Below are 26597 nucleotides of genomic sequence, written 5' to 3'. Positions count from 1 at the left end.
CAATTAAATTTCAACAGATATTCTTGGAGAAGCGACCCGGCCCTCCAGCTCCATATCTTAACGGGCTGCCTCACACTCTAGGTAAGCCTGCATAGGATGGCTCCTTGGTTGAGCTAACTATCACAAGCACCCGCCGCACCCTTCACTGTTCCACACTCTTGATCCCTCAATGAATCGCCGTTTTTGGTTATTTCACCGCAAGCTCACTCGCACCTTTAGGCACTACACAATGCCGTCTTTCCTTCTCGATTGACTCGCGTATCTTCGTTTCTTGCATGACTAGTACGCACCATGTCTACGCTCACATTGCACTAAATTTCCTGCAGAGATTTTCGCTGGATTGTTAGTAATGATTGTCGATGGTTTTGCAATTCAAAACCATTTCACTGTGATGGCGGAACTGAATAGAAAGTGTCCCTTGAATCCACACTTTTTGCCGACGGTTGTCACATTCGCAATTATTGCTTGTTTTACATCCAATCACCAGATTGTTCGAATCCGAATATTGTTTTAGACCAATCATGTGCTTTTTCATTTCTGCCTTTATGAATTCCTAATTCAGGTACTCTGTCCTTCTCTCCCCGTTTCCTTCCAACAGGCTCTTAACGTTCAAACCAGGCGAAATTATGTTATAGTCCTGATGATGATCCCAATTTAATTTGAGCACGGGATCGAAAAGTCGACCTTTTATAGTGGTCAAACAATTTATCACTGTGTATATTTTGTTGTGTTTTACCACTTTTGGTATACTTGAGAAATTAATTTACAAAAGTAACCTTTATGCTCAGTCTTTGCCTGTAATCACATAATTGTTGTTTGTTTACTGTTTTTCCCCCCCTCTATTTTCCTTTCCTCCCCCCCCATGTACGGTACAGGACTGTGCTCTACTACAACTATTGATGTTCATATATTCTGTGAATCTATAAAATAAAAATCCTTGTCCGGCTGGACATGGTAACTATATAGTATCCTATCATGGTCTATATATGCTTGATTGTTTAATTCTCTTAATTGCTAAGGACCATTGTTCTTTGAAGTTATGATTGATACCCGTGGTCCTCAGCCAATGTTTCGGGTCCCCTGGTTTACTTTTTAAGAGCTTTTCAGAGTACAGCAAAAATAGGTAAATGTGTCCAGTGTAAAGCTATCAGACATATTGACTGCAGGAAGAGGTAACATTGGAGTCGGAGTGACAGCTCCATCACTAGGGAACACATACCAGAAGGTAGGTGCTGTGCTCCACCCCCCAGATCCTGAAGAGAGAAGGAGGGCAAAAGGGTTTAGGATTCTGGGGCTCACTTCATTTTATTACGGAAATGTGTTTCCATTTTTTCATTAGGTGAAGGCAACCTGGGATTGCAGAAGTGTCTATGGGCTGATGAATATCCAAGGGCGATATTAGTAGCCATTTCCATTGCTCGGTGATGTCCATGGTCAGGAGCATATTATCGTCAAGGGAAAGAAGTTTACAGTGACAAATTATCTTAATTTTGTATATTTCAAAGATTGTTTGTTAGCATAAGATTTTGCCTTAAGGAATATGTATAGAGAGTTTGGACATGCACAAGCATTGGAAAGCCAACAAATCACCGTTTCCACTGCGAATAAAAATGTTATGCGGAAGAGCAGCAAGCAGGGCCGGCGCTAGGCATGGGCAGTGTGGACGGCTGCCCAGGACCTAGCTCAGCTTCACTGTGAAAGGCCACACTTTCAGTTAGCCCACCTGCTCCTCCTGGGCCACCTGCCCCACACTATCATAGTACAAAACAAGGTGTCCTGACCTTGCTGGTCAGGGAGTGTTCGCCTTCCAGGGTGTGCGGGGGGGGGGGGGCGACCAACATAATGGGAATGGCACAGCAGCTAGGCCTGCAATAATGTTGGATCAGAGTCAGGGGTGAGGCAGCGCCTCTGTTAAGTACTGTCCATTCTAGGCACCCTTTCTGCAATTTGTTTCTAGGAGACAGAAGGCCCCTTTCTTTCCAGGACCAGCCCGACACAGGTAAAGAGAGGTGGGTGAGGGCAGGTGGGAGCAGCCAGTTCAACTGGCTTTTGTTAGCCTTCGTATCACCAATATCAAAGATTTTTTTATAAATTGGAATGTGCATTTAAAATATATGTAGAAGTGTCGTGGCCTCGTTACTGCTTCGAGGCCCAGGGAAGAGGCCCCACCCCCCTTCCCTGGCCTCGAAGCACCGGAGTATACTGCAAGGCCCAGGTGTGGGGCCCCCTTCCCAGTGCATTGTAGCCATTATGTAGTGCTGCAATGCTCAGGGCAGGTGGGCCCCAGGTATGTCAAGATGGCCTATATATTTACTTAGAAATAGTTTGCCTGTCTTTAGGTCTCATGTTTAGAGTCTTGGGGGCATGCCCCTACTTCTTTATTTCGTTCCCCTACTTTTTCATTTTAAACACGCATCTTAGGACAGCAGAAATAGACAAGGCCTATAGATGAGGCTTGGCTGTTTGGGGCAGGGCAGGCAGAGACCGAAAATGACCGTCTTTTCCTTCTTGCCCAGAGAGGACAAGGACAGTGTTCACTTCTCCTGCTCTGCCGCTGGCAGCTGCACCTACTCTTTCTTACTTCTTCCTCTTTGTCTTGCTCCGCCTCACTTACTGTAAACCATGACTTAAAGAAATGGTCATTACTCCCTCTTTCCTCTCTTTTGTGTTCCTCCATGACATGAATCCACAAATAAAAACCCTTTTGCTGGAAATGTCGTCTTTTTTTTTTTACATTTTCCTATTCCAAAGTGCAGTCTAAGGACGGAATGAAATAAAAGGTTCAAAATGTGAAAAATAACTAAATGAAGCAACACTGAGTGGGACACAAAGTGGCAAGATTGATTTGATTCAAACTCAAACACATTTGCGCCACTTTACAGGGTTTGCCAGTGAAGCGCTACTTTCGTTTTCTCGTATTTCTTTGAACATTGTTTTCCCCGATGGGGAAGTGCACCATTCCTGAATTTATTGCAATACCTTCTTGAAGGGTGGATTGGAAACAAAAACGGTACAGTGGGTCAGTGTTCAAGGATGTGGTCTTTTTAAACCATACTGCTCACATTTTGTAAGGATATAAGTACTAGACATTAAAACCGGTCCCTTCTCAGCCCTGTAGTAATGTCCTTAAATTTTCAGGCAAAAGCACTTATGGATTTCTGAATAATAAGTGCAAAAGCATTAAGGTAACCATGTTGTTCCTCCATACATTTTACATGTGTCACTTAATCTTGCATTCCCTTGAATGTTTGCTTTTTCTAGGATGTTACTTTTTTTTCAAGCAACATATTACTCGTCTCATGCATAATTTGAATGGAGTCACAACCAGGTGTTTATAGCGGGGCACAATTGGGTTGTAGCTGAAGGCAGTTCGAGTTTCTCAGTGGGGCAGTATGGTGTTCAGTGGGGGAGAGGATGTGGCACTATGTCCAGAGCAGCTGCATTTGGAACTGGGAAACCAGGTTTAGCCTTCATGACCAGTCCACCAGACCACTCTCATGAAGAAGCATATTCCTGCATTAGACCTTCGAAGGCCCTGCAAGTTCTTAGATGCCCTGGTGTCTTTGCACCAGCAGGTGGACCCTAGCGGTGGCAAGTGTTGGTTATACTTAAAGGTCTGTCCACTAAAATCCATTCTGAAGTTCACCTCCATTGGATGCGGGGAGGCCAATGAAACAGCACACCCTAGAGCGACAGTGACCATCACTGAGGTCACAGGACCCTTGAGCAGGGAGGCTCAAGGGCGGTGCAATCGCACCTGGCTCTGACTTTGGTTGGGGGCATCATGTTTGCAAATATTTTCTGGTTTTAAATGAGCTGCTGCCTCCTTCCTGGCCTCCAGCAATTTTCGGCAACAATAAAAATGCCACTAAAACTCCAGTGATTAATGTTCTTCCTAGAGAAATATTGAGTTTTGTCAAGTGGAAGTTTTGGCTCATGGAAAGGTAGCCCAGAGGGTTCATGTGCCCGCTGCAAAGAACATGTACCTTGCAGATCACAAAGTGCACTTAATGTACATAGGTCAGTGGGTTACTGCTTTTATCAGTGAGATCCTTTCGTTACTTGCAGTTTATAAGTCAAAATCCTAACATAGAACAGTAAGCTATTAACTCATCTTAGAGCTGTATGCAAACTACAAGGTATAAAGTAGAGCAGTATGGTTTTTTACCCAGTCTTTGATTATCCTAATGTTGCAAAAAGGGTTCATTTGGATAGAAATGAATTCTGGTTATTAAAGAGAACTCTCAACCATGGTGTTACATTCTAAATTCAGAGTTTGTGTTTCTGCAGACCAATCACTATTAAACTATACTTCCTTCATGGACGGTTGTCATGTGGCTCCTACACCTTTGTAGTCCTTTGTCGTATGTAACATTTCCTACAGAGTGATTTACATGTATGATTGATTGTCTGTGTAATGTGTGTGATGTAAAGTGCTCCAACACTGGTATCAGTGGCACTGTAAATTAAATTAATTGCATTTGAGCAAGTGTGTGGTTATGGATACTTGAGGGACACTGTTAAAGGGTGTTAGTGAAGGAATCCGAAGCAGAGGGAGTCATTGGAGGGCACCAACAAACATTGTTGCACAGGGCTCCACCAACACTAAAGCCAGCCAGTAAAACTTCCTACAGCTCTAATGACAAATCAAGAAAGTTGATTTGAAAAACCCCTCGAATCTGCAGTTCATTTTAAACACACACAGATACTAGACCTTCTTAAATGAATCAATACCAGGGAGCCACTCAAGAATAATCTAGAACTTTGGAGTTACTCTATTTATGTTTCACTGGAATTGTATTTTTTTGTGTGTTCATTTTCTCCTCATTGTTTGATTGTAATCTTTCATTTTGTCTAATTATTTTTATAAAAAAATGTATAATTGCTCACCGGTCTCCCATCCCCTCATGCCATGTGAGGAAAATTGAATACTTCTGTATTCTAAATCCAAAAGCACTGGTTCTTGGTTCGCAGCTGTCTTTTTTGTTCCAGTCAGTGAGTTGCATAGCTTACAAAGTAAAATGAAAAATTATTCTGAACTCAAATTAATCTTGCTATAATCCCTTTTGCATAAGTTTTCCCAGTGATGCCATTCAAATTATTTTCTGCAATAGGTTGGAATTTTTATCATGTGTTCATCTGGAAACAATCAGTTAACTTGGAGTTCAGGTGCCGGCACCTCGGGCATGTTACCAATTCGACGCTGCCAGTAACTCAGAGAGAGGAGAAACCGGGAGCGAGGAGGGGAAGAATAATGGGCTGCATTAGATAACATGACCGATAGACGAGGAGGGGCCTGGTGGAATAGCAACAGGACAAAGTTACACGAGCGCCAATTATGTTACACAAGGACACATTCAAAAGTAGGCAGATTAAGGGATTTGCTCAGCAGCTTTGGCCGTGAGACCGCAATCTCTCCCCAGGAGTGGATGTGGAAGGAATTACTGCACACAAACGTATTTATAAAGGGTCACTTAAACATCTAATTTCAACCTCTGGCTCTGGTTTAGTTACGTTTAAGCATATACTCAAAGGCTGTCCATCAGGGTCAGTATTAGCCCACCGCATTTTGCAGATGTGAACATGCACTATAACGGCGGCACGACAAATATGTACTTGTATAAATATTTTTTAATAAAACAATGGGTAGCAGTCGTGATACACTCTCCCACCTTCACTCTCCAGGTTGAAGTTAGTTCACCTTTTCACAAAAAGCGATCATCGGTAGAATTTCTCTTCACTGTAATGATATTTTCCCAGCAGAGGGCACTGTAATCCCACTTGTAGTCGATGTTGTGGCTACACGAAATGCTACAAAATAACGACCCTACGAATGACATTTCAGCTTCCAGAGCACACGCATTTCCTTGCATTATAGTATAATTTGTGACCGTGTATGAGGATCAGTGTTTGCTTGGTACAGAGTCCTTTCAGCGTCTTACAATACTGAACTCATTTCCAGGTGACGTTTCAACCAATATACATTTACGCTTTTACGTATTAGATTTTCTTCGAATAAAACGTAACGATTTTCCAAGATTACAAGCCCACGAACAGAAAAGAAAAACCACCACCTCCGTCCGCCTGGTCCCAGGACTGTTCCCAGAACCAGAACATATTCTACAGTTTTTCTGCGTAGGTGTACTTTGGACCAAATCTATGCACGAACGAAATTTCACATGTTATAGGACATTATTTCTTCTTGCTCTATAGCTCTTTTAAATAAGTTTACTAAGTGTGGCAAGTGTCCAATTTGTATCAACATTTCAGCTGTCAAGACACTGCTACCCATTACCTCCTGATGGAGTCCCCCTCACCCAGTCAATAACATACGAGTCATCCCTGCCAAGGGGACCGCACATGGTGTAGTGAGCCACACGGCCTAAACCATACATTGTTGCAACTGCAACTCCCTGGGCCGGGCTCGGACCGGGGAGTCCAAATAAAGAGTGACGTCAGGGCTTGTGGCTGGCGGCACAGACTAACTACAAAGTGGTTGTGCGTCTTAACTCGTGTCCAGCAAGTAATGTCTTATTACTTACCGGTAATCTTCATTACCCCGATTAGGGTCCTCCCCGTCCCAGTCCTTACAACGTGACGCAGTCCTGCCTCCACCCAGCCAATCAACGCCAGTATTCAAAGGTTACATAAGCTCCTCCCACCTACCGCCATGCCTGTTTTTTTTCTGCTCAGACGGCGGTCGGAATGCTGGTGCTCCCGGTTCCTGTTTTTCTTCAGGACGGTGCCGTGAGTTTCATTTGCAGTTCTATGCTTCTGCATTATTTCCTGTGTGGTGTTCTCTCTGCGCAGCCGCTCCGGTCCCCCGGTCAGCCGCGCCCCTGTTCTGGAGTCAGGGACTCTCCCCGTTCATGTGCTGGGCTGGGGCCGGGAGTTTTCGTGGTGTCCTGGCCCCGGGTCGTTCCGGCACTGTGGTTCTAGTGCATTGTCCGGCCCCCACTGTCATGGTCTTTTGACCTGGGGCTGTGGGTGGAGACTACAGGGCTGCACTTGTATTTTTCTTTCTTTCACCGGTCTCACGTTGTGTGATTTGGTGATGGGGGGCAGTGTTGCTTGGAGGTTGCTGGGCACTTCCTCTGTTGTGTGGTGAGTTCCTGTTTGATTCGATTGCTCGGGGTCGCTCACCATGTGTGAAGGGTCGTCTTCACCTGTGCCTGCCTGGGCTGTTTCCATGCGGCATAGTTTCCTGGTTCTGCAGGTGGTTGACATTTTTGCAGATTCTAGGGCTGCGCTGAATACTGTGAAGGGCTACTGGTGTTCACAGGACCTGCCTATGCTGTCCAATTACCTGGGTTGATAGTTTCAATCTGTGCTTTTACACAGTTGTTGGTATTGGCTGCCCAGTCTGCGCTGCCAGGGCCTGCGATGCGTTGTCCTGAGGATATGTCTTTATTAGGGTGATGATGGGTTGTGGCCCTATATCCCTGGATGTTGTGGGGGTTTTCCGCACAGTTTGTTTCCTCTGTGGTGGTTGACCTTTTCCTTCCATGTTGTCCTGTTGGATATCCTGTCTGATGCATGGCTTGCAGCAGATACGCAGGGTTTTTCGCGTTTTCTGGGATGGTGGTTTCGCCTGGCAGACTTTGTCTTTCACTTTCCTGCATTTCCATGTGTTGCTTCTTCTTTTGGGGTGCGTGCTGGCTCTTGTTCGGCCTGTACTTCACTGTTCCTTCTCATGGGTTGTGTGGAGTTTGGCTGTTTACGGGCCTTCCTTCCTGTCTTGGCTTGAAGGGTTGAGTCTTCTCCTCGGCTGACGTGGTACTGGCGTCTTGGTCCACTATCTGTTTTTCTGTGGCTCCTTGGCTTTTTGGCTCCCTCTACTGACAGTCTGTGTGGTGGTGCTCTGTCTTCATCTCGGCCCTTTTTCGTGGTCGGGGGAGGCTGTGTTCCGGTTGGTTCCCGGCCTCTGTTGTGCCTACGGCTTTCCCTGGGTGTTGGTCGTCCAGGGCTTATGTATTGTGCCCTGGGAGGGGGTTCTTTTTCTTTGGGTCTGTGTCCCACTCCTGGTGTTCATCTGGCAGTGGGTTCCCTGTCTCCGTTGCAGTGTTTGTTGCGGTTTTGGGGGCTCGGATCCGATGTTCCTGGCTTGTTGGTCCGGTCTGCTTTCCGACTGGTGGGTCCTGTCGGTCTTCGCTCTTGGTTTCCGGATTCCTTTCCGGGCCATCCCCCTTTTTGGGCTGTTTTCATGGTTGCTCCGATGTCCTTTGACCCGTGTTGCATTTACCTCCTTCTTCGGGCGTCGGTCTGTTTTTGTCTCTGGGCGCTGTTGTGCTGGTCTCGGTGGCGGAGCGGGTCCAAGGTTCCTCTTCCTCTTTGTTCCTGGTCCTGGTGCCCGTTGGTTCCTTTCTGCACGGTTCTGCGTCCTGGGGGTTTTATACCATTTGGTGCCGCTGGTCGATGGTTTCCCTTGCGGTCTGTCATTCCCCTCTTCCTGGTGGGTGTTTTTTTTGGCTTCCCTGGATTTGGGTGTTGTCTGGTTTTCACGTTCCATCCGTCTGGCTCGTCCGCGGTTCGCTGTGGATGGGTTCCTTTCTCTGTTTCGGGTGTTGCCTTTCGGCCTCTCTCCTGCTCCCCAGGTTTTTTTCGCTGTGCTGGCTTCTGCTGTGCAGGTTTTCTTGCTGGTTGGCGGTTCCGCCTTGCTTGCACCTGTTGTTCTATGTTATGCAGGGTCAGGACTGGTCCTTTCCTGGGTGGCTGACCACCTGGGGTGCTGGTGGCTTTTGTCCGGTTTCTAGCTGTTCCAACACCGATGGCCCCCGGATCATCACAAACCAAAATATATGCATATAGGGATATGGAACAGCTTCCCTTGGTAGGACTATGAAACATGCAGACAGAGTTCTGAATGAGATACCCGGAGACAATGGATGAGAAGGAACTTTGATTTGCTGTCACAATGCTGAATACTTGGGTCTAGTCTTCTTTGCAAGGGAGATCCACCACTTACAGGTGAGGCTGTTTTGGGGACTCTTGTGCAAAAAGGGGCACTTGTCAAATTGCATTTAGACAGGGCAACACAGGCTACAGCCCTTTGACACCAATAAGTGCCATTCCACCGGTGCATTCAGGTTGAAGCGGAGTTGGGTGGCACCACTAGTAACAGGGAAACCCAAACAGCCAGAGCGGGTTCTTCTCTGCATAGACATGAAGCTTCCTAAACGAGCAACCTGCAGAAAGTACCATATTACTTCATCCAGACCGTCGTTACATCACACCATTCAACACACTTGGGGCGTAGAAAATACAAGAGGCTAAACTTTGGAATTTCTTTGGCTGCTGAAGTGTTTCGAAATGCAATCAAATGAACACTCTCGGGACATGAAGTCCTCAATATTAGTGATGATATCTTAATCTGCTCTACCACACTGCCCGATCAGACTCCTCAAGGCCACCCTCCAGAGGCTGAAAGATCGTGGACTGACAATACATAAGGAAAAGTGCTCGTTCTTTAAGTCCAGGATCACATTTGTGGGATTTGTGTTCTCAAGGGAAGGGATGCTGCTTCACCCCCGAAAGTCTGCAGCAATTAAGGAGGCTCCATGCCGAAGAATGCAACAGAGGTCCGCAGCGTCTTGGGCATGGCGACCTACAGTGGCTGGTTCCGGCAAATTCAGACAACCCTGTCAACGCCACTCAAAGCATATTTCAACCTGGACAAGGCAACAGAAATGGTGATGGGTACGAGCCCAGTGGACTAAGGAGCTGCCTTGACCCAAGAACAGGAGCTAGGGGTGTGGGCCCCTCTGGCGTTTGTTTGCAGAGCACTGAGGGCTACGTAATCATGCTACATGCAAATCGATTGGATGAGACGCTCAAGCCATTAAGTGGGCCTACCACCATTTTCACTTGTATATATATGTGTAGGAGTTCAAGGTGATAACCGATCACAAGCCGCTGGTGATTTTTTTTTGCGGATACAGCCTCACATCCACCCCCTTGGATCAAGCGATCCAAGCAGGTACTGCCCTACAAGTTTGGCACTGGGTAACAGGGGGCCTGGAACCTGGTGGATTTTCTTATCCAGCACTACTGAAAATGCAGTTGGGCTGAGTGGAGACAATGAGGGGGTGAGTTGATAAACATGTATATGACCCCCTAATGTCAATGATCTTATCTTCTCCAATTGAAACTACATTATACGCCGATGATACACAGCTGATCTTTTCTCTGGTTAAAATGCCTATTGGCTCTGAAATGAATTTCAAAAGATGTTTAACAGAGGTTATTCGGAGGATGCAAACTAACCACCTGCAGTGAAACAGACAAAACGGAGATCATGCTTTTAGGCTAGCAAAACACATTTGATCCTACGACATAGAGGCCCAATTCCACGCCTCCCTTGCCCAATATTGTAAAAGAGGTGAAAAATGTGGGCATGAAATTTGACTCATCTTTATCATTCTGCCCTCAAGTCGTGGCAGTGGCAGAAATGTGTTTCAATGTAATTTATTCACAATTACATTTTTGACTACCTTCCTATAACAGCTAGAAAAACTGTGGCAGTTGCACTGATTACATCCAGGTTAGACTATTGTAATAGTCTATACGCAAGGACCTCTAAGCAAACCCTTCATAAACTAAGTAGTTCACATGAAGCTGCTAGGTTAGTGCTAAAACAATCATGCCGAATCATCTGCCTCAGCAAGCTTAAAAGCCATCCATTGGCTGCCAATTCACATGAGTGTTTAAAAAAATTATCTTGCTTACTTTTAGAGCCTACTGAGCAGTAGGTCCTAAGTATCTCACTGCTAGATTTACCCATTACACGACCTCCCGGTCTCCGAGCTCTTCAGCTGTGAATCTCCTTAAACATCTTCATTTCAGATTGAAGACTAAAGGAGGCAGATCTTTTACGTTTTTAGCGACGAAGTCCTGGCAACAGCTCCCCATGGAGTTAAGACATTGTCTCCGAACCCCTTTTTGGGAAATAGCTGAAACGTGGTTTTTCACGGCTTCTGACCCAATCTGTCACTCTCTAATTTGATGAATCCTGAAAAACCATCTCAATGAGTCTCAAGCTTTTTTTCCCTCACTAGTACAACCTCGGATTGCTTTATACCACCTTGCGCCAAGATGCTCCCTTGGTAGTGACAGGAGCACTTTATAACTGCCAAATTCAATTCAAGAGTTTATACGAAGGGTGGCAATGACGGTATACACAAGTGCAATGACATCAGTCAAGCCATGCTGGGTGATGATGGTCTCCAGAGAGTGCCAGACACTATCAGTAACAATGCTTTGAAGCTCTTCCTCCAAGATACCACCAGAGGCACCCTAAGGAGAAAACACTGCTCACCACCTATGGAGGATACAAGATCAGCTAAGCTTCCGGCGAGTATTAGACAGTCAGGTTAGAGATTGGGTTCAGCAAGCAGGGGTGTGAGGATAAATTGTTTTCCCAGACTATTGTATGCACTACAAACTCTGCCACTTCATTCCCTCCGACGAGAGATGCAGAAGAAGTTTCTAGCCTTCATATGGAATAACATTTCCTAGAGTGGCTAAATAAATAATACCTAAAACAAGATAAGGAGGAAATCTAGGAATACCGAATATACAAAAATGAAGTCATAGTGCACAATTACACCTTACTTCACACTGGATAATCAAGCCTCACACTAGGTGATGGCTAAAAAAAGCATACTCCTCTATCCCTAATATGGATGCATAGTTTGCATCGGAAATAAACCCCCTTATTTTTAAAGCTCTTTTGTATTGATATATTACAGCAATATATTCAGTCATGTATTGTTCTCAACTGTTCTGGTCCTGCTGTTTAACATACTGCCCACATACCCTTTAAAGAAAACTTACTTAACATTTTAAACATAGACATTTAATTACAGTGATTTCAGGATCCCTCCCACATGGAAGTTCTAAGGCTTTTTCTACTTATTCAGCATTTATTATGTGTTGGCCTCCCGGGGGTGGGGGGGAGGGTCATTTACTTTGTAACTGTATTTATATAACGCTAACTACACCTGGTGAGTTGTCAAAGCGCTTTTCAGAGTTAATTTGAGTGGTAGACATGCGAGTCTGTTATATTGAAAAGGATAACGGAGGGATAGAAGAGGGCAGAGTCTAAAAAGTGATTATTGGTAGATCATAGTACTAGGTGGTGGTTTGGTATGAGTAAAGGAGAAATGCAGGAGGAAAGAGTCTCTAGAAATGGATTAGGGAGATCCCGGTAGTAAAATTAGTTCTCAGATTAATCTAAGGAGGGATACAAGAGGGAAGCATCTAGAAAGGACTGTTTGGGTGATATCAGTAGTAAAATTAGGTTTGGGGTGATGCAAGGAGTGAGGAGAAAAGTCTAGCGGGTTATTTTGGGGATCATAGTAGTAGAATGATGTTTGAGAGGAGTCCGAGATTTTGAGGTGAGGTGCCAATCTGGAGCCGAGGGTCCTTTGTTGATTGTATTTGGTGATTGTATTCCCGATGAAAAGCGGTCCTGTTCCATGTAATGCTGTGTGGATGATACAAAACAGCTTGAAAGTGGATCATTGGCAACTGGTAATCAATGTAGGGCCCTCAAGGAGAGATGTGAGCTTGTGGTTTTATATGTAGTTTGGCAGCAGAGATAGGAATCCGTTGTAGTCTTTTCATAGTTGATAAATATGATTCGTGGTAGAGCCCATTGGCATAATCAAGTTTTGACAGTAAAAGTGATAGTAACTTTGACCTTGTGTGGAAATCCGAGTTGGGGAAGATGCATCGCAGAGCTTTCATAGTAATGAAGCTTAATATTACCAATTTGTCCACTTGGGGATTCATTGATAGCTTTTAGTCCTTAGTAATGCCAAGGTTTCTCACTTCCTTAGATACTTGGTGTTCCCAGATCAGGACAGGTGGTGAGTGGGTCATAATTGTTCCAATCGCCAAATGTCAGTATTTGCATTTTGGAAGCATTCAATTTGAGATGGCTCAATGTCCTCCACTGATCAATGGCTTTGAGGTGTAGAAAGTGCCCTTTGACATGGTTAGACCCCACTTTTTGCCTGGCATATTATGTGATTTCGAAGTGTAAGAGCACTAGGTCCATGCTAACCAGGATCTCAGTGCCAGATCTCTTTCCTAAAACTGTACCACGATTGGAACGACTTCAGCCACCCCTATAAATACCTAGTAAATGGAACCCCTGGAACTAAGCCATTGGTACTGAAGAGAGTCCACTGGGGCTGTAGCAACAATTGTGCCTCACCATAAGCCCCTCACCAAGCCTATGCAAGCTGCCATGGCAAGCTGCTTGTATTGTTGCTGAGAAAACCAAGAATCGACATGGCATACAGCCCTACCCTATGTGCATGAGGTATAGGCAAGTTGCCCCTACTGCAGACCTTACACCCTTAAGGCAGGGTGTACTATATCCCATGTGTGGACATCTATGCATGAGTAGATATGACCCTAAAACATGTTCATTCTTGGATATTGTAGGTGCTCAGGGGATGGATATTTGTTATTGATAGTTCCAGAATGGCTTCACTGTGCCCTAGGATATCTGGTACCAAACCTCTTGTCTCAATAAATCCTCACTTATGGTAGTGATGGATTTATTAATAAATGCACATGAGACCCTTTAGAAGTTCCCCTGAAAACATACCAAGCACTGATGTGGTCTCTGACTAGTCTTAACAAGCCCACCACCACCAGACATGTTTGTGACCTCATGGGGTGACATTCAGTGATCTCAGAGGATGGGAACATAGCCTGCTCTTGGTGGGGGTGATTCACACCTCCAGACCAGGATGACCTTCCAGGGCAGGAAGCTTTAAAGGTGATGCCACCTTTTAAATGTAACCGAGGCAGCTCTAGCTAGTGGAGCATCCCCCATTTCCTGCTCCACATTTGGCAGGAGGAAAGGCAAGAAAAATAGGTAAATTAGAAGGTGGTTCCCATTCAGCCAGCACCACCCCTAAGGTAGGGGGCAGATTATTTTGACACCACTTTTTTATTTCTCTCAATCTTGGTTTGGGGGAAATTAGCCAATTAGGGTCAGTGTAGTGCTCCTTACAACAATAAATGGTCACTTAGAGGGTGTAGACGCCTTAAAGGTAGCTAGCCCATGGGCTACTACCGGTCACTCCTTTTAACACACCTAAATTCAGTATTTAGGTGGAATCCATTGACACTGAACTTACATTCAACAGACCGAGAAGAAGATGACAAAGAAGAGTTGCTGACCTGAAGCCAGAGACCTGCGGCCGAAAATTAGTGACAACCCCTGCCAGCTGCCTTAAGGACTCAGTCATGATGTGTGGTCTCCTCGTCCAACTGTGAGGCCTCCAAGAACCCCAGAGCTCCACCAGCCTTTTACAAATCAAAGAACTTTTTGAGTAGAGGTTCTACTCTCCTGCAGTCTGCAGGCACTGAACCAGCGATGTCCGGTTTGTTGACTTGCTGCCCTCCTGGAGAGTCCAATGCAGCACTTGAAACAAAGTGGTACATCAGATTTGGAGGATCAGATACCTCTCCCAAACAAGTTGGAGACACCAAAATCTACCAGAACCATGCCACACCAATACCCAGGGGACCCCCTAAAACATTACTTAGGTTATGTTAGCGACATTTGTAAAGCGCAACTGTTACCCAAGGGTATCCTGGTGCTATCTACAGTCCTCAAAATGAAGCGTAAATATGAGACCAGGGTTATACATCAAAAAGCCAGGTTTTAAGGCCCTCCTGAATGGCAGTAGATCAGTGCTGTTTCTAAGGTGGAAAGGGAGGTTGTTCCAGGCCCTAGCTGCCCCAACCACAAAACTCCTGCCTCCCCAGCTGGCTGTTTTTGAAGTAGGAACTACTACCAAATTTGCTCCAAGGGAGCAAAGTGGCCTATTGGGAACATACCACTGAAACTGCTGCTTCAGGTGGTCTGGACCTATACCCTGAAGGGCCTTGTAAACAGAGTGATTTAAATTTCACCCGTTTAACGTGTAGCCAGTGAACAGAAGCAAATTTGGCAGTCCAGGTAAGCAGTTTGGCGGCCATGTTCTGCAAGAGTTGGAGCCTATGCAGAAACCGCTCCTGCATGTTAAGGTATAGACTATTACAGTAGTCCAGCCTTGACATTGTTAATGCAGTGATTACAGTATGTTGACTATCCTTGGGTAGAAAAGGCAGTATTTTTTAACATGTTCTAAGAACAAATGACATGGCTGAGGTTACTGCATTAACTTGGTCACCAAAATTGAGTTTATCGTCGATCAAGACTCCCAAGTATTTTACTTTCCTAGTGGGGGGTCAGAAGAGAATCCAAGGAACCTGGCCAACAGCTTGGGGCCCAAACCTTGCGGTCATTACCAAACAGGATAACCTCAGTTTTGCTGGAGTTAAAGTTTAAACAATTTTGGGATATCCATTTGCCCGCCACTTTCATACATTCATGAAACCATTTTTGCCGTCCCCATCTCCTGCCCCGGTAGCAGCGACACCACAAATTGAGTGTTGTCCACGTATGAAGTTAGACAAAACCCAAAGGATTCGATAAGAGGGGCAAAGGAGAACACAGACATTAAAAAGCATAGGGCATAGAGATGACTCCTGAGGGACTCCACAAGGTAGTGAAAGGTTTGGAACAGAAATCCCAGAGTGAGACCGTTTACACTGTGTCCAAGAGGAAGGACTTCAGGAGTTGCCATGCTTTACCCTGGACTCCACACTCCCACAACCGGTCCATCAACAAAACAGGTTGGACCGTATTCAAGGCCGCGGACAAGTCCAGCACAGTTGAGATGAAGAGTCCATTCTGGACTCGAACTCCCCAGGAAGCAAGGACCCATTGAGGGACTTTGAGACCCCTGAGACCCGTGTGAGTGGCTCAGCTGTCCCAAAATCACAATGCTATGTGGCCTGCACCTGACCACTAGGGTATCTTGATGCATGCCTGACCTATAAGCTCTGTACCCGAGCCAATTTGCGTTTCAAATTTTTTTTTTTTTTTTTTTAGAGTTTTTATATAGCGCTAACTAGACCCGAGACATCGGGTATCAGAGCGCTTTATATGTTCACCAGTTGCATTACAGAAGAACACATTTTTGTTAGGCATGGGGAGATGAAGTGATTTGCCCAGAATCACAGGATGTTGAGCGTCGTTGCCGATACTCTAAGCCCGTTCCCAAGCTTCGAGAACAACGGCTCTAGCGGTAAGGCTTCATTCTCTCCCCAATGTAACAAAGAATCAGCTGTGCTCCTGCGGTCTCTAGGCCCTTGCAACCTGCTCCCTAAAGTGGTACCTCTTGGACTTCTCTTTAAGTCCCTTTGTGCAGTGTGTTTTCAAGTGGCCCCATTTTCGTAGCGCACCAGCTACCAACGACCTCAGCACACTGCTCCCGTCCCAATCTGGGACACCCTCGAGAATCCACTGACTGAATATTGGACCTGGCCTTGCTTCCTATTTAAATTCCGGAGGTGAACCTTAAAATCAAACTGTGGGATTTTATACGAGTTTTTCTCTATTTTTCCTCATTGACTTAAATGGTGTGTTAATGTGCACAAATGTAATTCATTTTGCTTACTTTCAAATGGTCTAAAAAACACCAGTTATTTTTATAAATTGGTCTCTGATTTCTTCTGGAGTGTGTGTCATTTATTGCCTCCGAGTACAACAAATGCTTAGCACTACCCTCTGATCAGCCTTACTGTTCGCCCACACTCCACAAATAGAGCGTTACCTATATCTACTTTTGCCTCTGTAGACCAATATGGGTCTCACTGGACTTTCTGCACGGTGTACTTCATTTTAGTGCACTATATAGAGAGCCAGCATCCTACATGAGGCATCTGAAAATTCGAGAGTTTCAAAAGCATGTGGGACTTTCCAGTTGTAGGGGTATCTGTGGGTCATCTCCATAGTTATAGCATGTAGGTGAAATTCATTGATCATTGCCGGTAATGAGGACTTCATGTAGATCAGTGATACTCAAAGTACGACCTGGGGCTGCATGCGGCCCTCCTGACCTTCACGTGCATCCCCCTGGTCAGCAGCAGCACTGGTTGCTGTTTACTCCACTCAGCACAAAGAAAAAAGATGTAACAAACGGGTAAGCATTTATTTAAAGGTTAATTGAAGTTGGAGAAAGAAATTAGGGTGTCCTGCACTGCTAAACATCAGGAACGCCTTAATTTTTAAAGACATTCTGCAGTAAACTTGTGATAATATGGAAGTTTATTGAAAATTCCAAAGGTACGTTTCTTTAACATGCAGAAGCGTTTCACTATAGTCCGTCAGATTACATCGCTACATTGAAGATTTGTTTTTTTTTAATTGATCGTTTTCAAACTTGAATTCAGAAACCAGAGTAACATCAATGCCGCTAGAGAACTAAGAAGCAAGTCAGTTTTCATTTACACTATTTGGATGGCCTGGGTGGCAAATGTACATGAACATTAGAAATTATTCATTCAAACAAGTGACAGGGTTGTGTACAGCACACATCCTGAAATCATGTATGCTTCGCTTCCCCTACACCCACCTTACCCCTCCCTTCCTATCTCTGCCCACAAACCGCCACCCTGCTAACATCAACGCGGCCATCTGTGACATCACAGACCAACCCTGTTGGCCCCTGGGAAATTGTTTGCAAGTGTTCACGATGTAGATTTTGAAATGCATAGGTGAGATGATCGAGCTTTGAGGGATCCCCTGCTGTTGTACAGTACAGTTTGGATGAGAAAGGGGGCGAACAGATGACATTGGTTAGGTTTCAAAGGTAGGATGTGATCCAGTCAAGGCCGGGTACACATTAATGAGTAAATCACAAACTCTTCAAAGATGATTACATTATCACTTGGAAAAGAAAATTGGGATGTTAAGTTCAGAGGAGATTTTATCACAACATGAATAAGGGAACCAATATACACATCTATTCCCAATAGACAGAATGCTCATTGTTACGCAGTAGATAGTGTCCCTCTGTTAGGCTTAAAGCAATTTTCTATATTGTAGATTTATGTTGGAGGAGATGTAACAAACTTGCCACAATGCTACATTATAGTCATTTTGTCCACCATGAAGTATTGTGTTGGAAGGAGACGCTTTATTGCATAAAAAATATGAACATAGAACTAAAATATAAAACACTTGTGAATCTTTTGGGTGAGGAAGGTTCGTTCAACTCACAACCATGTAGAGAAACTCAGTTTCTACGTGCCTTTTTTGATCAAGGATAGACCGGCAAACATATTGTGTGGTTTGTGGTGCAAATTATAGAAAATGTACACAGTGGAGACATGGACAGCAATGGCCAGAAAAGACCTAGAAAAACCTGAGACGTTTGGGGATTATTTTTGTCCTCTGTCACAAGCTTAGTGCCACCACTGATGGTAGGTATCAAGTCTACTTTAATCCACTACTTAAATATCTGAATAGATTCGTCATTTTTTCATGCTGGGAGGTGATGCCAGCTAATTGCGACTGCATTCTTAATATCCATAACCTATATGACGATTGTTTAGCACAAAAAATGTCAAATTAAAGTGTAATTGATTCAGCTGTTAGATTGTCTCTTCTGGTTTGTTTTTGATCAAGATATCTAAAACTATATTGTTAGGTAACTAGGTCCGTGCCAACAAAAACACAAATCTCATTATGAAAAGGGTCGCCTAGGGTCATTTCATGGAGTAATAACTATTAACAGGGGTTTGGGCAGATGGCAGTATTTATAAATATATGCCAGATTGAAAAATATGTATCTCTCTACCTTCTTACATTCAGGTCTCTTCCAAAGTACAACCATTTTCAGTTATGCAGATAACCCAATTCCCTCCGCCTCCCATCAAAGACATACACCTCATTAAGCTATTATGTTAGGACAGAAAGTAAAGCCATCTAATTATCCCGTAAGCGAGTAGTGGGTCTAATATGTTCTTGTCCTAGCTACAGTCTAAGGGAGGGCATGGCATTTTTCTGCATTGTTTTATAATAAGTAAAAATGTACTCCAGACCCTGTTGCGCACGCATATGACGAATAACCAAAGAACATTTTAAAATAAACATCCAGCAGTTTAGGTTCCAAAAACATTCTTGGAGTCTTGAATATCATTTTCCTTTTATCACAATGAGAACCTTTCTGCACTTATACTCATACCCATAAAAGGTTAAAACACAAGTATCAATGTTAAAAAGTCAATACTTTGTTACATAGTTTACCTTCACACCAGCTTTTGTGATGGAGATGGTTTGCTGCTCCATTGCTTCATGGATGGCTACCTGGTCCTTTAGATCCATCTTATCAAATTCATCTATACAACAAACCCCCTGCAAACACAGTTGTACAAATTCATTGTGGAACATGGAGATGTAGGAAAAAGAGAAGGCTTTGCTTGATAATAAAAGGCAGGCTTGGTCAGTAACAATATTAACTATAAATCTATAGTCTACATCAAAATTGATTTGCAAACATAAGTGTAAGGAAACCAGCTGAAAATCTAAGAGGAACATGGCCGAAGCCTTTTTAAAAGTTGTGGTTAAGTTATGATATACGCCAGAAAAAAGGGCTTGGCTGAAGCAGTAACTGAATAGGTCACATTCAGAGAAATGTGCAAAGATATGGTGTAACAGCATGATTAAAATTACAGTTATAGAAAATAAACAATGGAAAGTCCCACTTCAAATTAAATTAAAAAGGACAAACAGTTAACAATGGCCAAACATTAATTAATAGTCTGAAGGGGTTCAGGAGTTTGAAAAAAAAAAAGTCCATTCACGAAGAACCAGAAAAGCATTTTTGAACAAATCAACTGGAAATGTAAAAAACAATTTGGGTGTCTCACCAGACTATCAGTAGCAGCTCTGACATCGCCTCTCCTTGCAGGACCACCATTTCCCTGAGAGAACACACCAGTGCAGTGATACCACTTACCCAAAATTTGCTTTGGGTGACCAGAGAAATGTCAGCACACGAGTAGCAAATACATAATTAGTATAGAATGTTCATTTTAAGTAGTTGTTCTAAGGGTGGTCCGCGGAAACAACGTCAGAAGGCTGTTTTCAAACGCCCCTGGCATAAACTTGATGTTGTTCAATTCCATTACCTTCTCTCTAGAACTGTTTCAGCTTGCCAGAAGACCCTGATGCTGCTGATAAAGTACTCTCAGACTGGATTTGCAGCCCTCCTGATGCACTTACCCCGCCAAAGTGGTCAGTGAGCTGTACCGCTAAATCTAACTCATGGTAAAATGATGATCTGGCCATTTTGCGTAAAACCTGTAAAAGGCTGGAACGGTCTTGGAGATGGGAGTATGACCCTTTACAGAAGAATTGCTATCAAGCAGCAATAAAAAGTTACTACCGGGCCATCCACACTGTGCGTGCAGCCTATTTCTCGGGGAAAATCAGTAGTAGTGGTAACCATTTTAAAATAATCTTTTCTGGGGGCGTGGCCAAGATGGCGGCCTGAGCAGTCGCAACCGGCGGAGGCTCCTTGTCCCAAATCCCCACGGCGACCTTCCCGCGGCACTCTCCCGCACCTGCAGGAGGTCGGAAGCTGCAGGGAGTGATCTGGAGACGGCCCTGACCTGAATTCTCCGAGTTGGGGGCGGCAAAACGGCCCTGTGAGAGCAGCTCACCGTCGGCGGCGACCGGAGGGGACTGAGAGATGGGACCACTACGTACAGCGAGAGGCTGTTTTCCCATGCCGGAGCCAGCTGAAGCCCAGGCCGGAGAGCATCGGCCTGAGCGGTCAGCAGGGCTTGGCGGAGGTCGAACCCCACTGGTCGAGCCAGCCCACCCAGCGATCAGCAGCGCGGAGGTCGGCGCACAGCAGCGAGGCGCACGGCCGGAGGCCGAGCCAGAGACGACCGTTGCAGCCCAGCGCCATCCAGAACGAGTGAGGTGAGGTGCGGGCGGCGCAAGTGTGGGGGGCGATTCGGGGGGCGGCCATCGAGCCCCCGGGGTGGAGAGAGGCCAGCCAGCGACAGCGGCGCACAGCGGGGCCCAGTAGTGGACGGCGAGAATGAGGCAGGCAGTGTGAGGCGGCAGGAGCCCGGGCGGCCAGAACTAGCGTCTGCCGGGAGGGGGACGGGGATATAAGGCGGCCCAGTCGGCAGCAGCTCGGAGCCCCACAAAGAGCAACGCACATCGGGCCCTTGGCGGCAGACAGTGCAGCGGCGAGGACCCCACCGGGGAGGAAGGCGAAAGAGGCAAAATAAAGGGTGAAACGGAGGCCTAGGCCGCAAAGTGTGCCAGAACCCAGACAGAAGGCCGGGGTGGCTCACCCAGCACTGCCGGACGATAGGCGCGGAAAGGGAGGCGCGGAGATACGGCCGAGGAGTCCGGGAGAGGCGGACCCAACTTCGGGGGGCACACGCAGGGCCCTCGGCAACGAAACAACATGACAGCTAGGCCCGAAGGGATAGCGCGCCAACGTACTGGGCCTCCGCCATTCAGACCACCAGGATAACACGGACACCCCCAGTGGGACTGGGCCAATGAGATACCGCGACAGGGCCGCAGCGGAGGGGCGGTAGTCAGACCCCAATCAACCCGTGCAGCTGTGAAGAAGTAGCTGGCGACGGGACCTGGTTGCCGGGCACACGCCACAACAAGAGGGTCCAGGTCCAAGATATCATCGGGCAGCCGCAATCCACTTAGATTCCGAGGCAAGTAAGCAGACCAGCTGACGGTCGGAGGGGACGGTGGAGCTCCTTCGGCACAGAGGAACACCAACCATGTCCTCCACGCACCGCAGAACGGGGCGCACCATCCACAACATGCTCTCCAAAGGATCGCAGAAAGGAGAGAAGAGCCCTGACAAACCAGCGCCTCTGGCTCAACCACAAGATAAAGACAAGGACGAAGGGGATTCTCCCGCGACAAAATCGTTTATGGAAAACCTATTTGCGTCTCTGAGGGAAGACATTCAAACCCTGCGGCAGGACATGGCAGGTGGCTATAAAGAACGCTGGCTATAAAGAACTACGGCAGGACATAGACTACATAGGGGAAAGGGTGGCGGCAGTCGAAACCTCAGAGCAGGCCAGGAGCGGGGAGGTGGAACTCCTGCAACAAGAAATCATCAGGCTCCACGAACAACAAATGGACCTGCAGGCGCATGCGAAGGACCTGGAGAACCGCTCCAGACGCAACAACATCAGGGTCCGCAACGTGCCACCCAAAACTGAAGGGGGGGACATTGTGGCATACCTACAGGATCTGTTCCGCGAGATACTAGGAGAAGGAGAGGATTACGTCATCCGTATTGACAGAGCCCACAGGGTGGGCCTAGCTCGTCGTTCACCAGCCCCTCCACCAGACATTTTGGCCTATCTACCGGATTACCCCCTTAAGGAGCGTATCTTGCAGGCAGCTCGTAAACGCAGACCCATCACGTTTCGGGACCACGCACCTGAACTCTTCCAGGACCTGTCCGCGATTACATTGCAAAAGCGGCGGGCGTTCAAGGGGGCAACTACCTTCCTGAGGGACAACGGGGTCCCGTACTCTTGGGGCCACCCTTTTAGACTTATTTTTAAGTGGAATGGGACCCTCCACCAACTCAGATCACTAAAAGACGCATGCAAAGTCCTGGGTATCCCACACGAAGAGGACGGTTCGGACGATGCTGAGACAGGAGGGCGGCCATCCCGCCCAAGCTCCTCGCAACGGATGAACAACGAATGGCAACAAGTGAGACGCAGGCGCTCACCCAAAAAAGGATTCAAGCCGGACCCCGAGACGGTGGCACACGAACACGAAGCAGCTATACTGGAGGTGTCCAAGGACACCAATGCCGGATCCTGAGCACTAAAGAGAGGGGGTGCATATTCGCCTCTCAGTAGCTCTGCCGGGGGGGGCGGGACGGGGGGCCTCAGGCTCGCCATGGACACGCTTTCCCTCTACCAGACACTTTACCACAGGCCTGGACTGCGGTCGGAGAGGCCTGGGACAATGTTCGCCAGTTGGAGTTTCAAAGTTGGGGATGGGGTGCGGGGGGCGAGATGGGTGGAGGAGGGTTTAGGGGCTCGGTGTGTTCGGTTTCTTCAGGAGTTACACAAGATGGTAAGGGGCAGGGCTAGGCCACGTCTCCAGCGGGTGTTGCATACACTTCTTAATGGCTGAGGGGCACATCCAGATTCTCACCCTTAACGTAAAGGGGCTCAATAATCCAGTTAAAAGGAGGGCGATCATCTCATTCATGGAACATTCAGGGGCGGATATATGTCTTCTCCAGGAGACACACTTGCTGGCCAAAGACTGGCATCGTATGAAGTCCAGGGCCTTCCCGCACCAATACTACTCCTCCACAAATGAGAAAAAGGCGGGGGTGGCCATCCTAGGGGCAAGGCACTTTAGGGGGCGAATAGGTGACAAAGTGGTGGAGATCAAGGGCAGGCTACTGGCCCACACAGTGCAGATTGGCGCGCTTGCGTTCACAGTAGGCTCCATCTACGCTCCTAATTCCAAACAAGAAGTCTTTCTTAAAGGGGCACTCTCCGAAGCACTAACCGGGGACGCCAGACACATTGATAGGGGGGGACCTCAACCTAGTCATGGACAATGAAGCAGATAGATCGGGACGGCGATTTGGGGACTCAGGGGCCCTCTCCACCTCTGGGAAACAATGGCTAGCTGAGAGGGGGTTGGTAGATGAATGGCGCGCGAACTGCTTCAGGGTACACTTTCTATTCCCACGTGCACCATACCTACGCCAGAATAGACCACTTTATCGGGTCTACCGACCTGACCTCCATGGTGGAGGATGTAGAAGTCACCCCAGCGGCGCTGTCAGACCACGACGCGGTAGTGATTCGACTGACAGTCCCACACACGCGACGCCACGGGGGCAGATGGCGCCTTAGAGAAAACATACTCACCCGCAAGGAGTTTAAGATGCAACTGTCCCACAGCATAACTGACTACCTAAGCCGGAATGACACGGGGGAGGTGACAGAGGCGACAGTTTGGGGGGGTGCTAAAAGCGGTTATAAGGGGGGAGATAATGGTGATCACAGCGGCGGACAACAAAGAACGGAAGGAGAGACGTAAAGAAATAGCGGAACAGGTGTTGGAACTGGAGAGGGTTCACTGCCGGACGGGGGCCCCGAGGATCTGGCGGAAACTGAAGGCTGCCAGAGCACAGCTGGCGAGCCTAGACTTGGACCGAGCGGAGTACGCGGCACTCCGCCTCTGCCACACTTATTATGTGGGGGGGACAAAACGGGCCGACTATTGGCCAGCAAACTGAAAGCTAAAATGGTCCGCGCCAAGATCCCGCTCATTCACGTGGAGGGTGGTGGGGAGGTCAGGGAGGATGACCGCATCGCGCAGGCCTTTCGAGCCTTTTATCCCAAACTCTACAAGGCAGACCCAGATGTGGATCAAGGTGCCGGAAGTGAATATCTAGAATCTGCAGACGTTACGGCCCTGATCGAGCCGAGCGTCCAGACACTGGAGGCCCGATACGCCCAGAAGAGGTAATCTCAGCGATAGCAAGACTCAAACCACTGAAGGTACCGGGTCCGGACGGCTTCTCCGCCGGCTTCTACAAAACATTCTGCCCTCAATTGGCTCCGGTGTTGACAAAACTCTTTAACTCCTTCCAGGGCCCCGGCTCGATCCCGCGAGAGATGCTGGAGGCCGACGTTATTGTCCTGCCGAAACCAGGCAAAGACCCGACTAGGTGTGCGGCGTAGAGGCCGATATCACTCCTTAACACAGATCTGAAGTTGTTTACTGGGATCTTGGCAGCGAGGCTCGGCCCCTGCTTACCAGGGGTAATAGAACCGGACCAGGCAGGCTTTGTGCCTACCAGGCAAGGCGCAGACAACACCAAACGCCTGATGCACATCATAGATAAAGCACAGTTCAACGCCTCGGATGCGGCTCTGCTGTCAGTTGACGCTGAAAAGGCGTTCGATAGGGTGGATTGGAGATACATGGATAGCACGCTAGCGAGATTTGGCCTAGGGGATAGGTTTCGAGCCTGGGTGGCCAGCTGCTACGCGTCCCCCCAGGCGACGATCAAAGTCAATGGAACGAGCTCCGAGGCATTCGAGATTCTGCGGGGCACCTGACAGGGGTGCCCGCTATCACCTCTACTGTTCGCCCTTTACATCGAGCTGTTCACCCAGCACGTACGGAATAATAAAGAGATCCAGGGCATCAAGTTCGGAGGGGAGGAACAAACCATTAGTCTATACGCAGACGACATCCTGGTGGCAGTAGACAACCCCAGGGAGTCTGTACTGGCATTCCTGGCGGAGATGGAGAGGTTCGGGGCGGTCTCGGGTTTTAAGATGAATGTGGGAAAGTCGGTCATTCTCCCCCTGGGCAGTAACACCCGACACGCCCACAGAGGAACGCTCCACATAGGGGGACTGGCAGTGAAAACTGCGCTCCCATACCTTGGAATTGAGTTGACTCCCTCCACAGCCCAGACGGTGGAACTGAACTACTCCTGACACGCATACAAGGAGACATCTCGAGGTGGCGGCAACAACCGCTCTCATGGTTGGGCCGCGTTGCCGCTGTCAAAATGACCCTGCTACCAAAAGTGCTCTACCTAGTTTAGACCATCCCGGTCACCCCCCCTCTGGGTATGCTTTAAAAACATCAGGACACCATACTGAGGTTCGTCTGGGCAAATAAACAACCCAGACTTAGACTTGACTTGGTCACAAGAACGACAGAGGAGGGTGGTCTGGGAGTGCCCGACCTGAAGCGCTATTTCCAAGCGGCACAGTTGAGATACCTCCTGGAATGGTCCAGACCACTCTCAGAAAAGAGGTGACTTTTTCAGGACAGGGCAATGGCGGTTATGCCGCTGTGGAGAGTCCCCTTTCTGGTATGGGCTGACAGGCCGACCTACCTTAAGAGGTCACCCATTACTAAAACACTTCTCCAGGTATGGGATGCAGTAGCGGTCCCTAGAGGTCTGACTACCTTTCCGTCACCGATGACGCCCCTGCTTGACAACCCGGCGTTCCCCCCCGGGGATGATTCCAGGCTCCTTTCCCCAATGGCGGCTAATCGAACACTGCTCTGCTGGACACTTATTCGACCTGCAAAGCTTTATGACACTAGACACGATGAAGGACGCATATGGGCTGGACTCTTACCCCATATGAGAAATGGCTCCTCCCTAAATCTAAAGACTCGAAGACTATCACAGAACTATACAAACTGTTAGCACACGCTCCACCCACGACGAGATCAGCGGGTCAGAAGAGGTGGGAGAAGGAATTGGGACGTACATTATCCGACAAAGAATGGCGAGACATTTATTTCCGGGCGCACCACACTGCTAGAAACACAGCCAGCAGGGAATCGGCGGTGAAAGTGGCCTACTACTGGCACCTGACACCAGAACGCCTACACCATGGTAACCCGCGGCGCGACCCCGCTTTATGGAGAGGGTGCGGACAGATTGGGACCATGACACATATACTGTGGGAATGCCAGGAAGTGCAGGAATACTGGGAGGGAGTACTCAAGGACATTGACGCACATTTTGAGACAGAACTTCCCCGATTCCCGGCTTACACGATCCTGGGCCTCCCCAACAGCCTCATGTTCCCACTCAAATCGATCAGGGGAAAACAGATGGGTCTGGCTCTGGGAGCGGCGACGCAACACATCCTCTCCC

The 26597-nt window shown here is 47.4% G+C and overlaps 1 protein-coding gene across 1 annotated transcript in view; it reads right to left on the bottom strand.

Annotated features, from left to right (window-relative positions):
• The window catches only part of LOC144827590 (maternal DNA replication licensing factor mcm6-like), a 520545-nt gene that overhangs the window by 182204 nt on the left and 311744 nt on the right, over positions 1-26597 (bottom strand). The window contains exon 10 of the mRNA XM_078685842.1: positions 19163-19270. Coding sequence (XP_078541968.1) covers positions 19163-19270 — 108 coding nt within the window. The remainder of the gene's footprint in view (positions 1-19162; positions 19271-26597) is intronic.

Source organism: Lissotriton helveticus, chromosome 4_1 (genome assembly GCF_964261635.1).
Source record: "Lissotriton helveticus chromosome 4_1, aLisHel1.1, whole genome shotgun sequence".
Classification (NCBI taxonomy): domain Eukaryota; kingdom Metazoa; phylum Chordata; class Amphibia; order Caudata; family Salamandridae; genus Lissotriton; species Lissotriton helveticus.
Note: the sequence above shows the minus strand (reverse complement) of the source record. Positions and strands in the feature narration are given on the sequence as shown.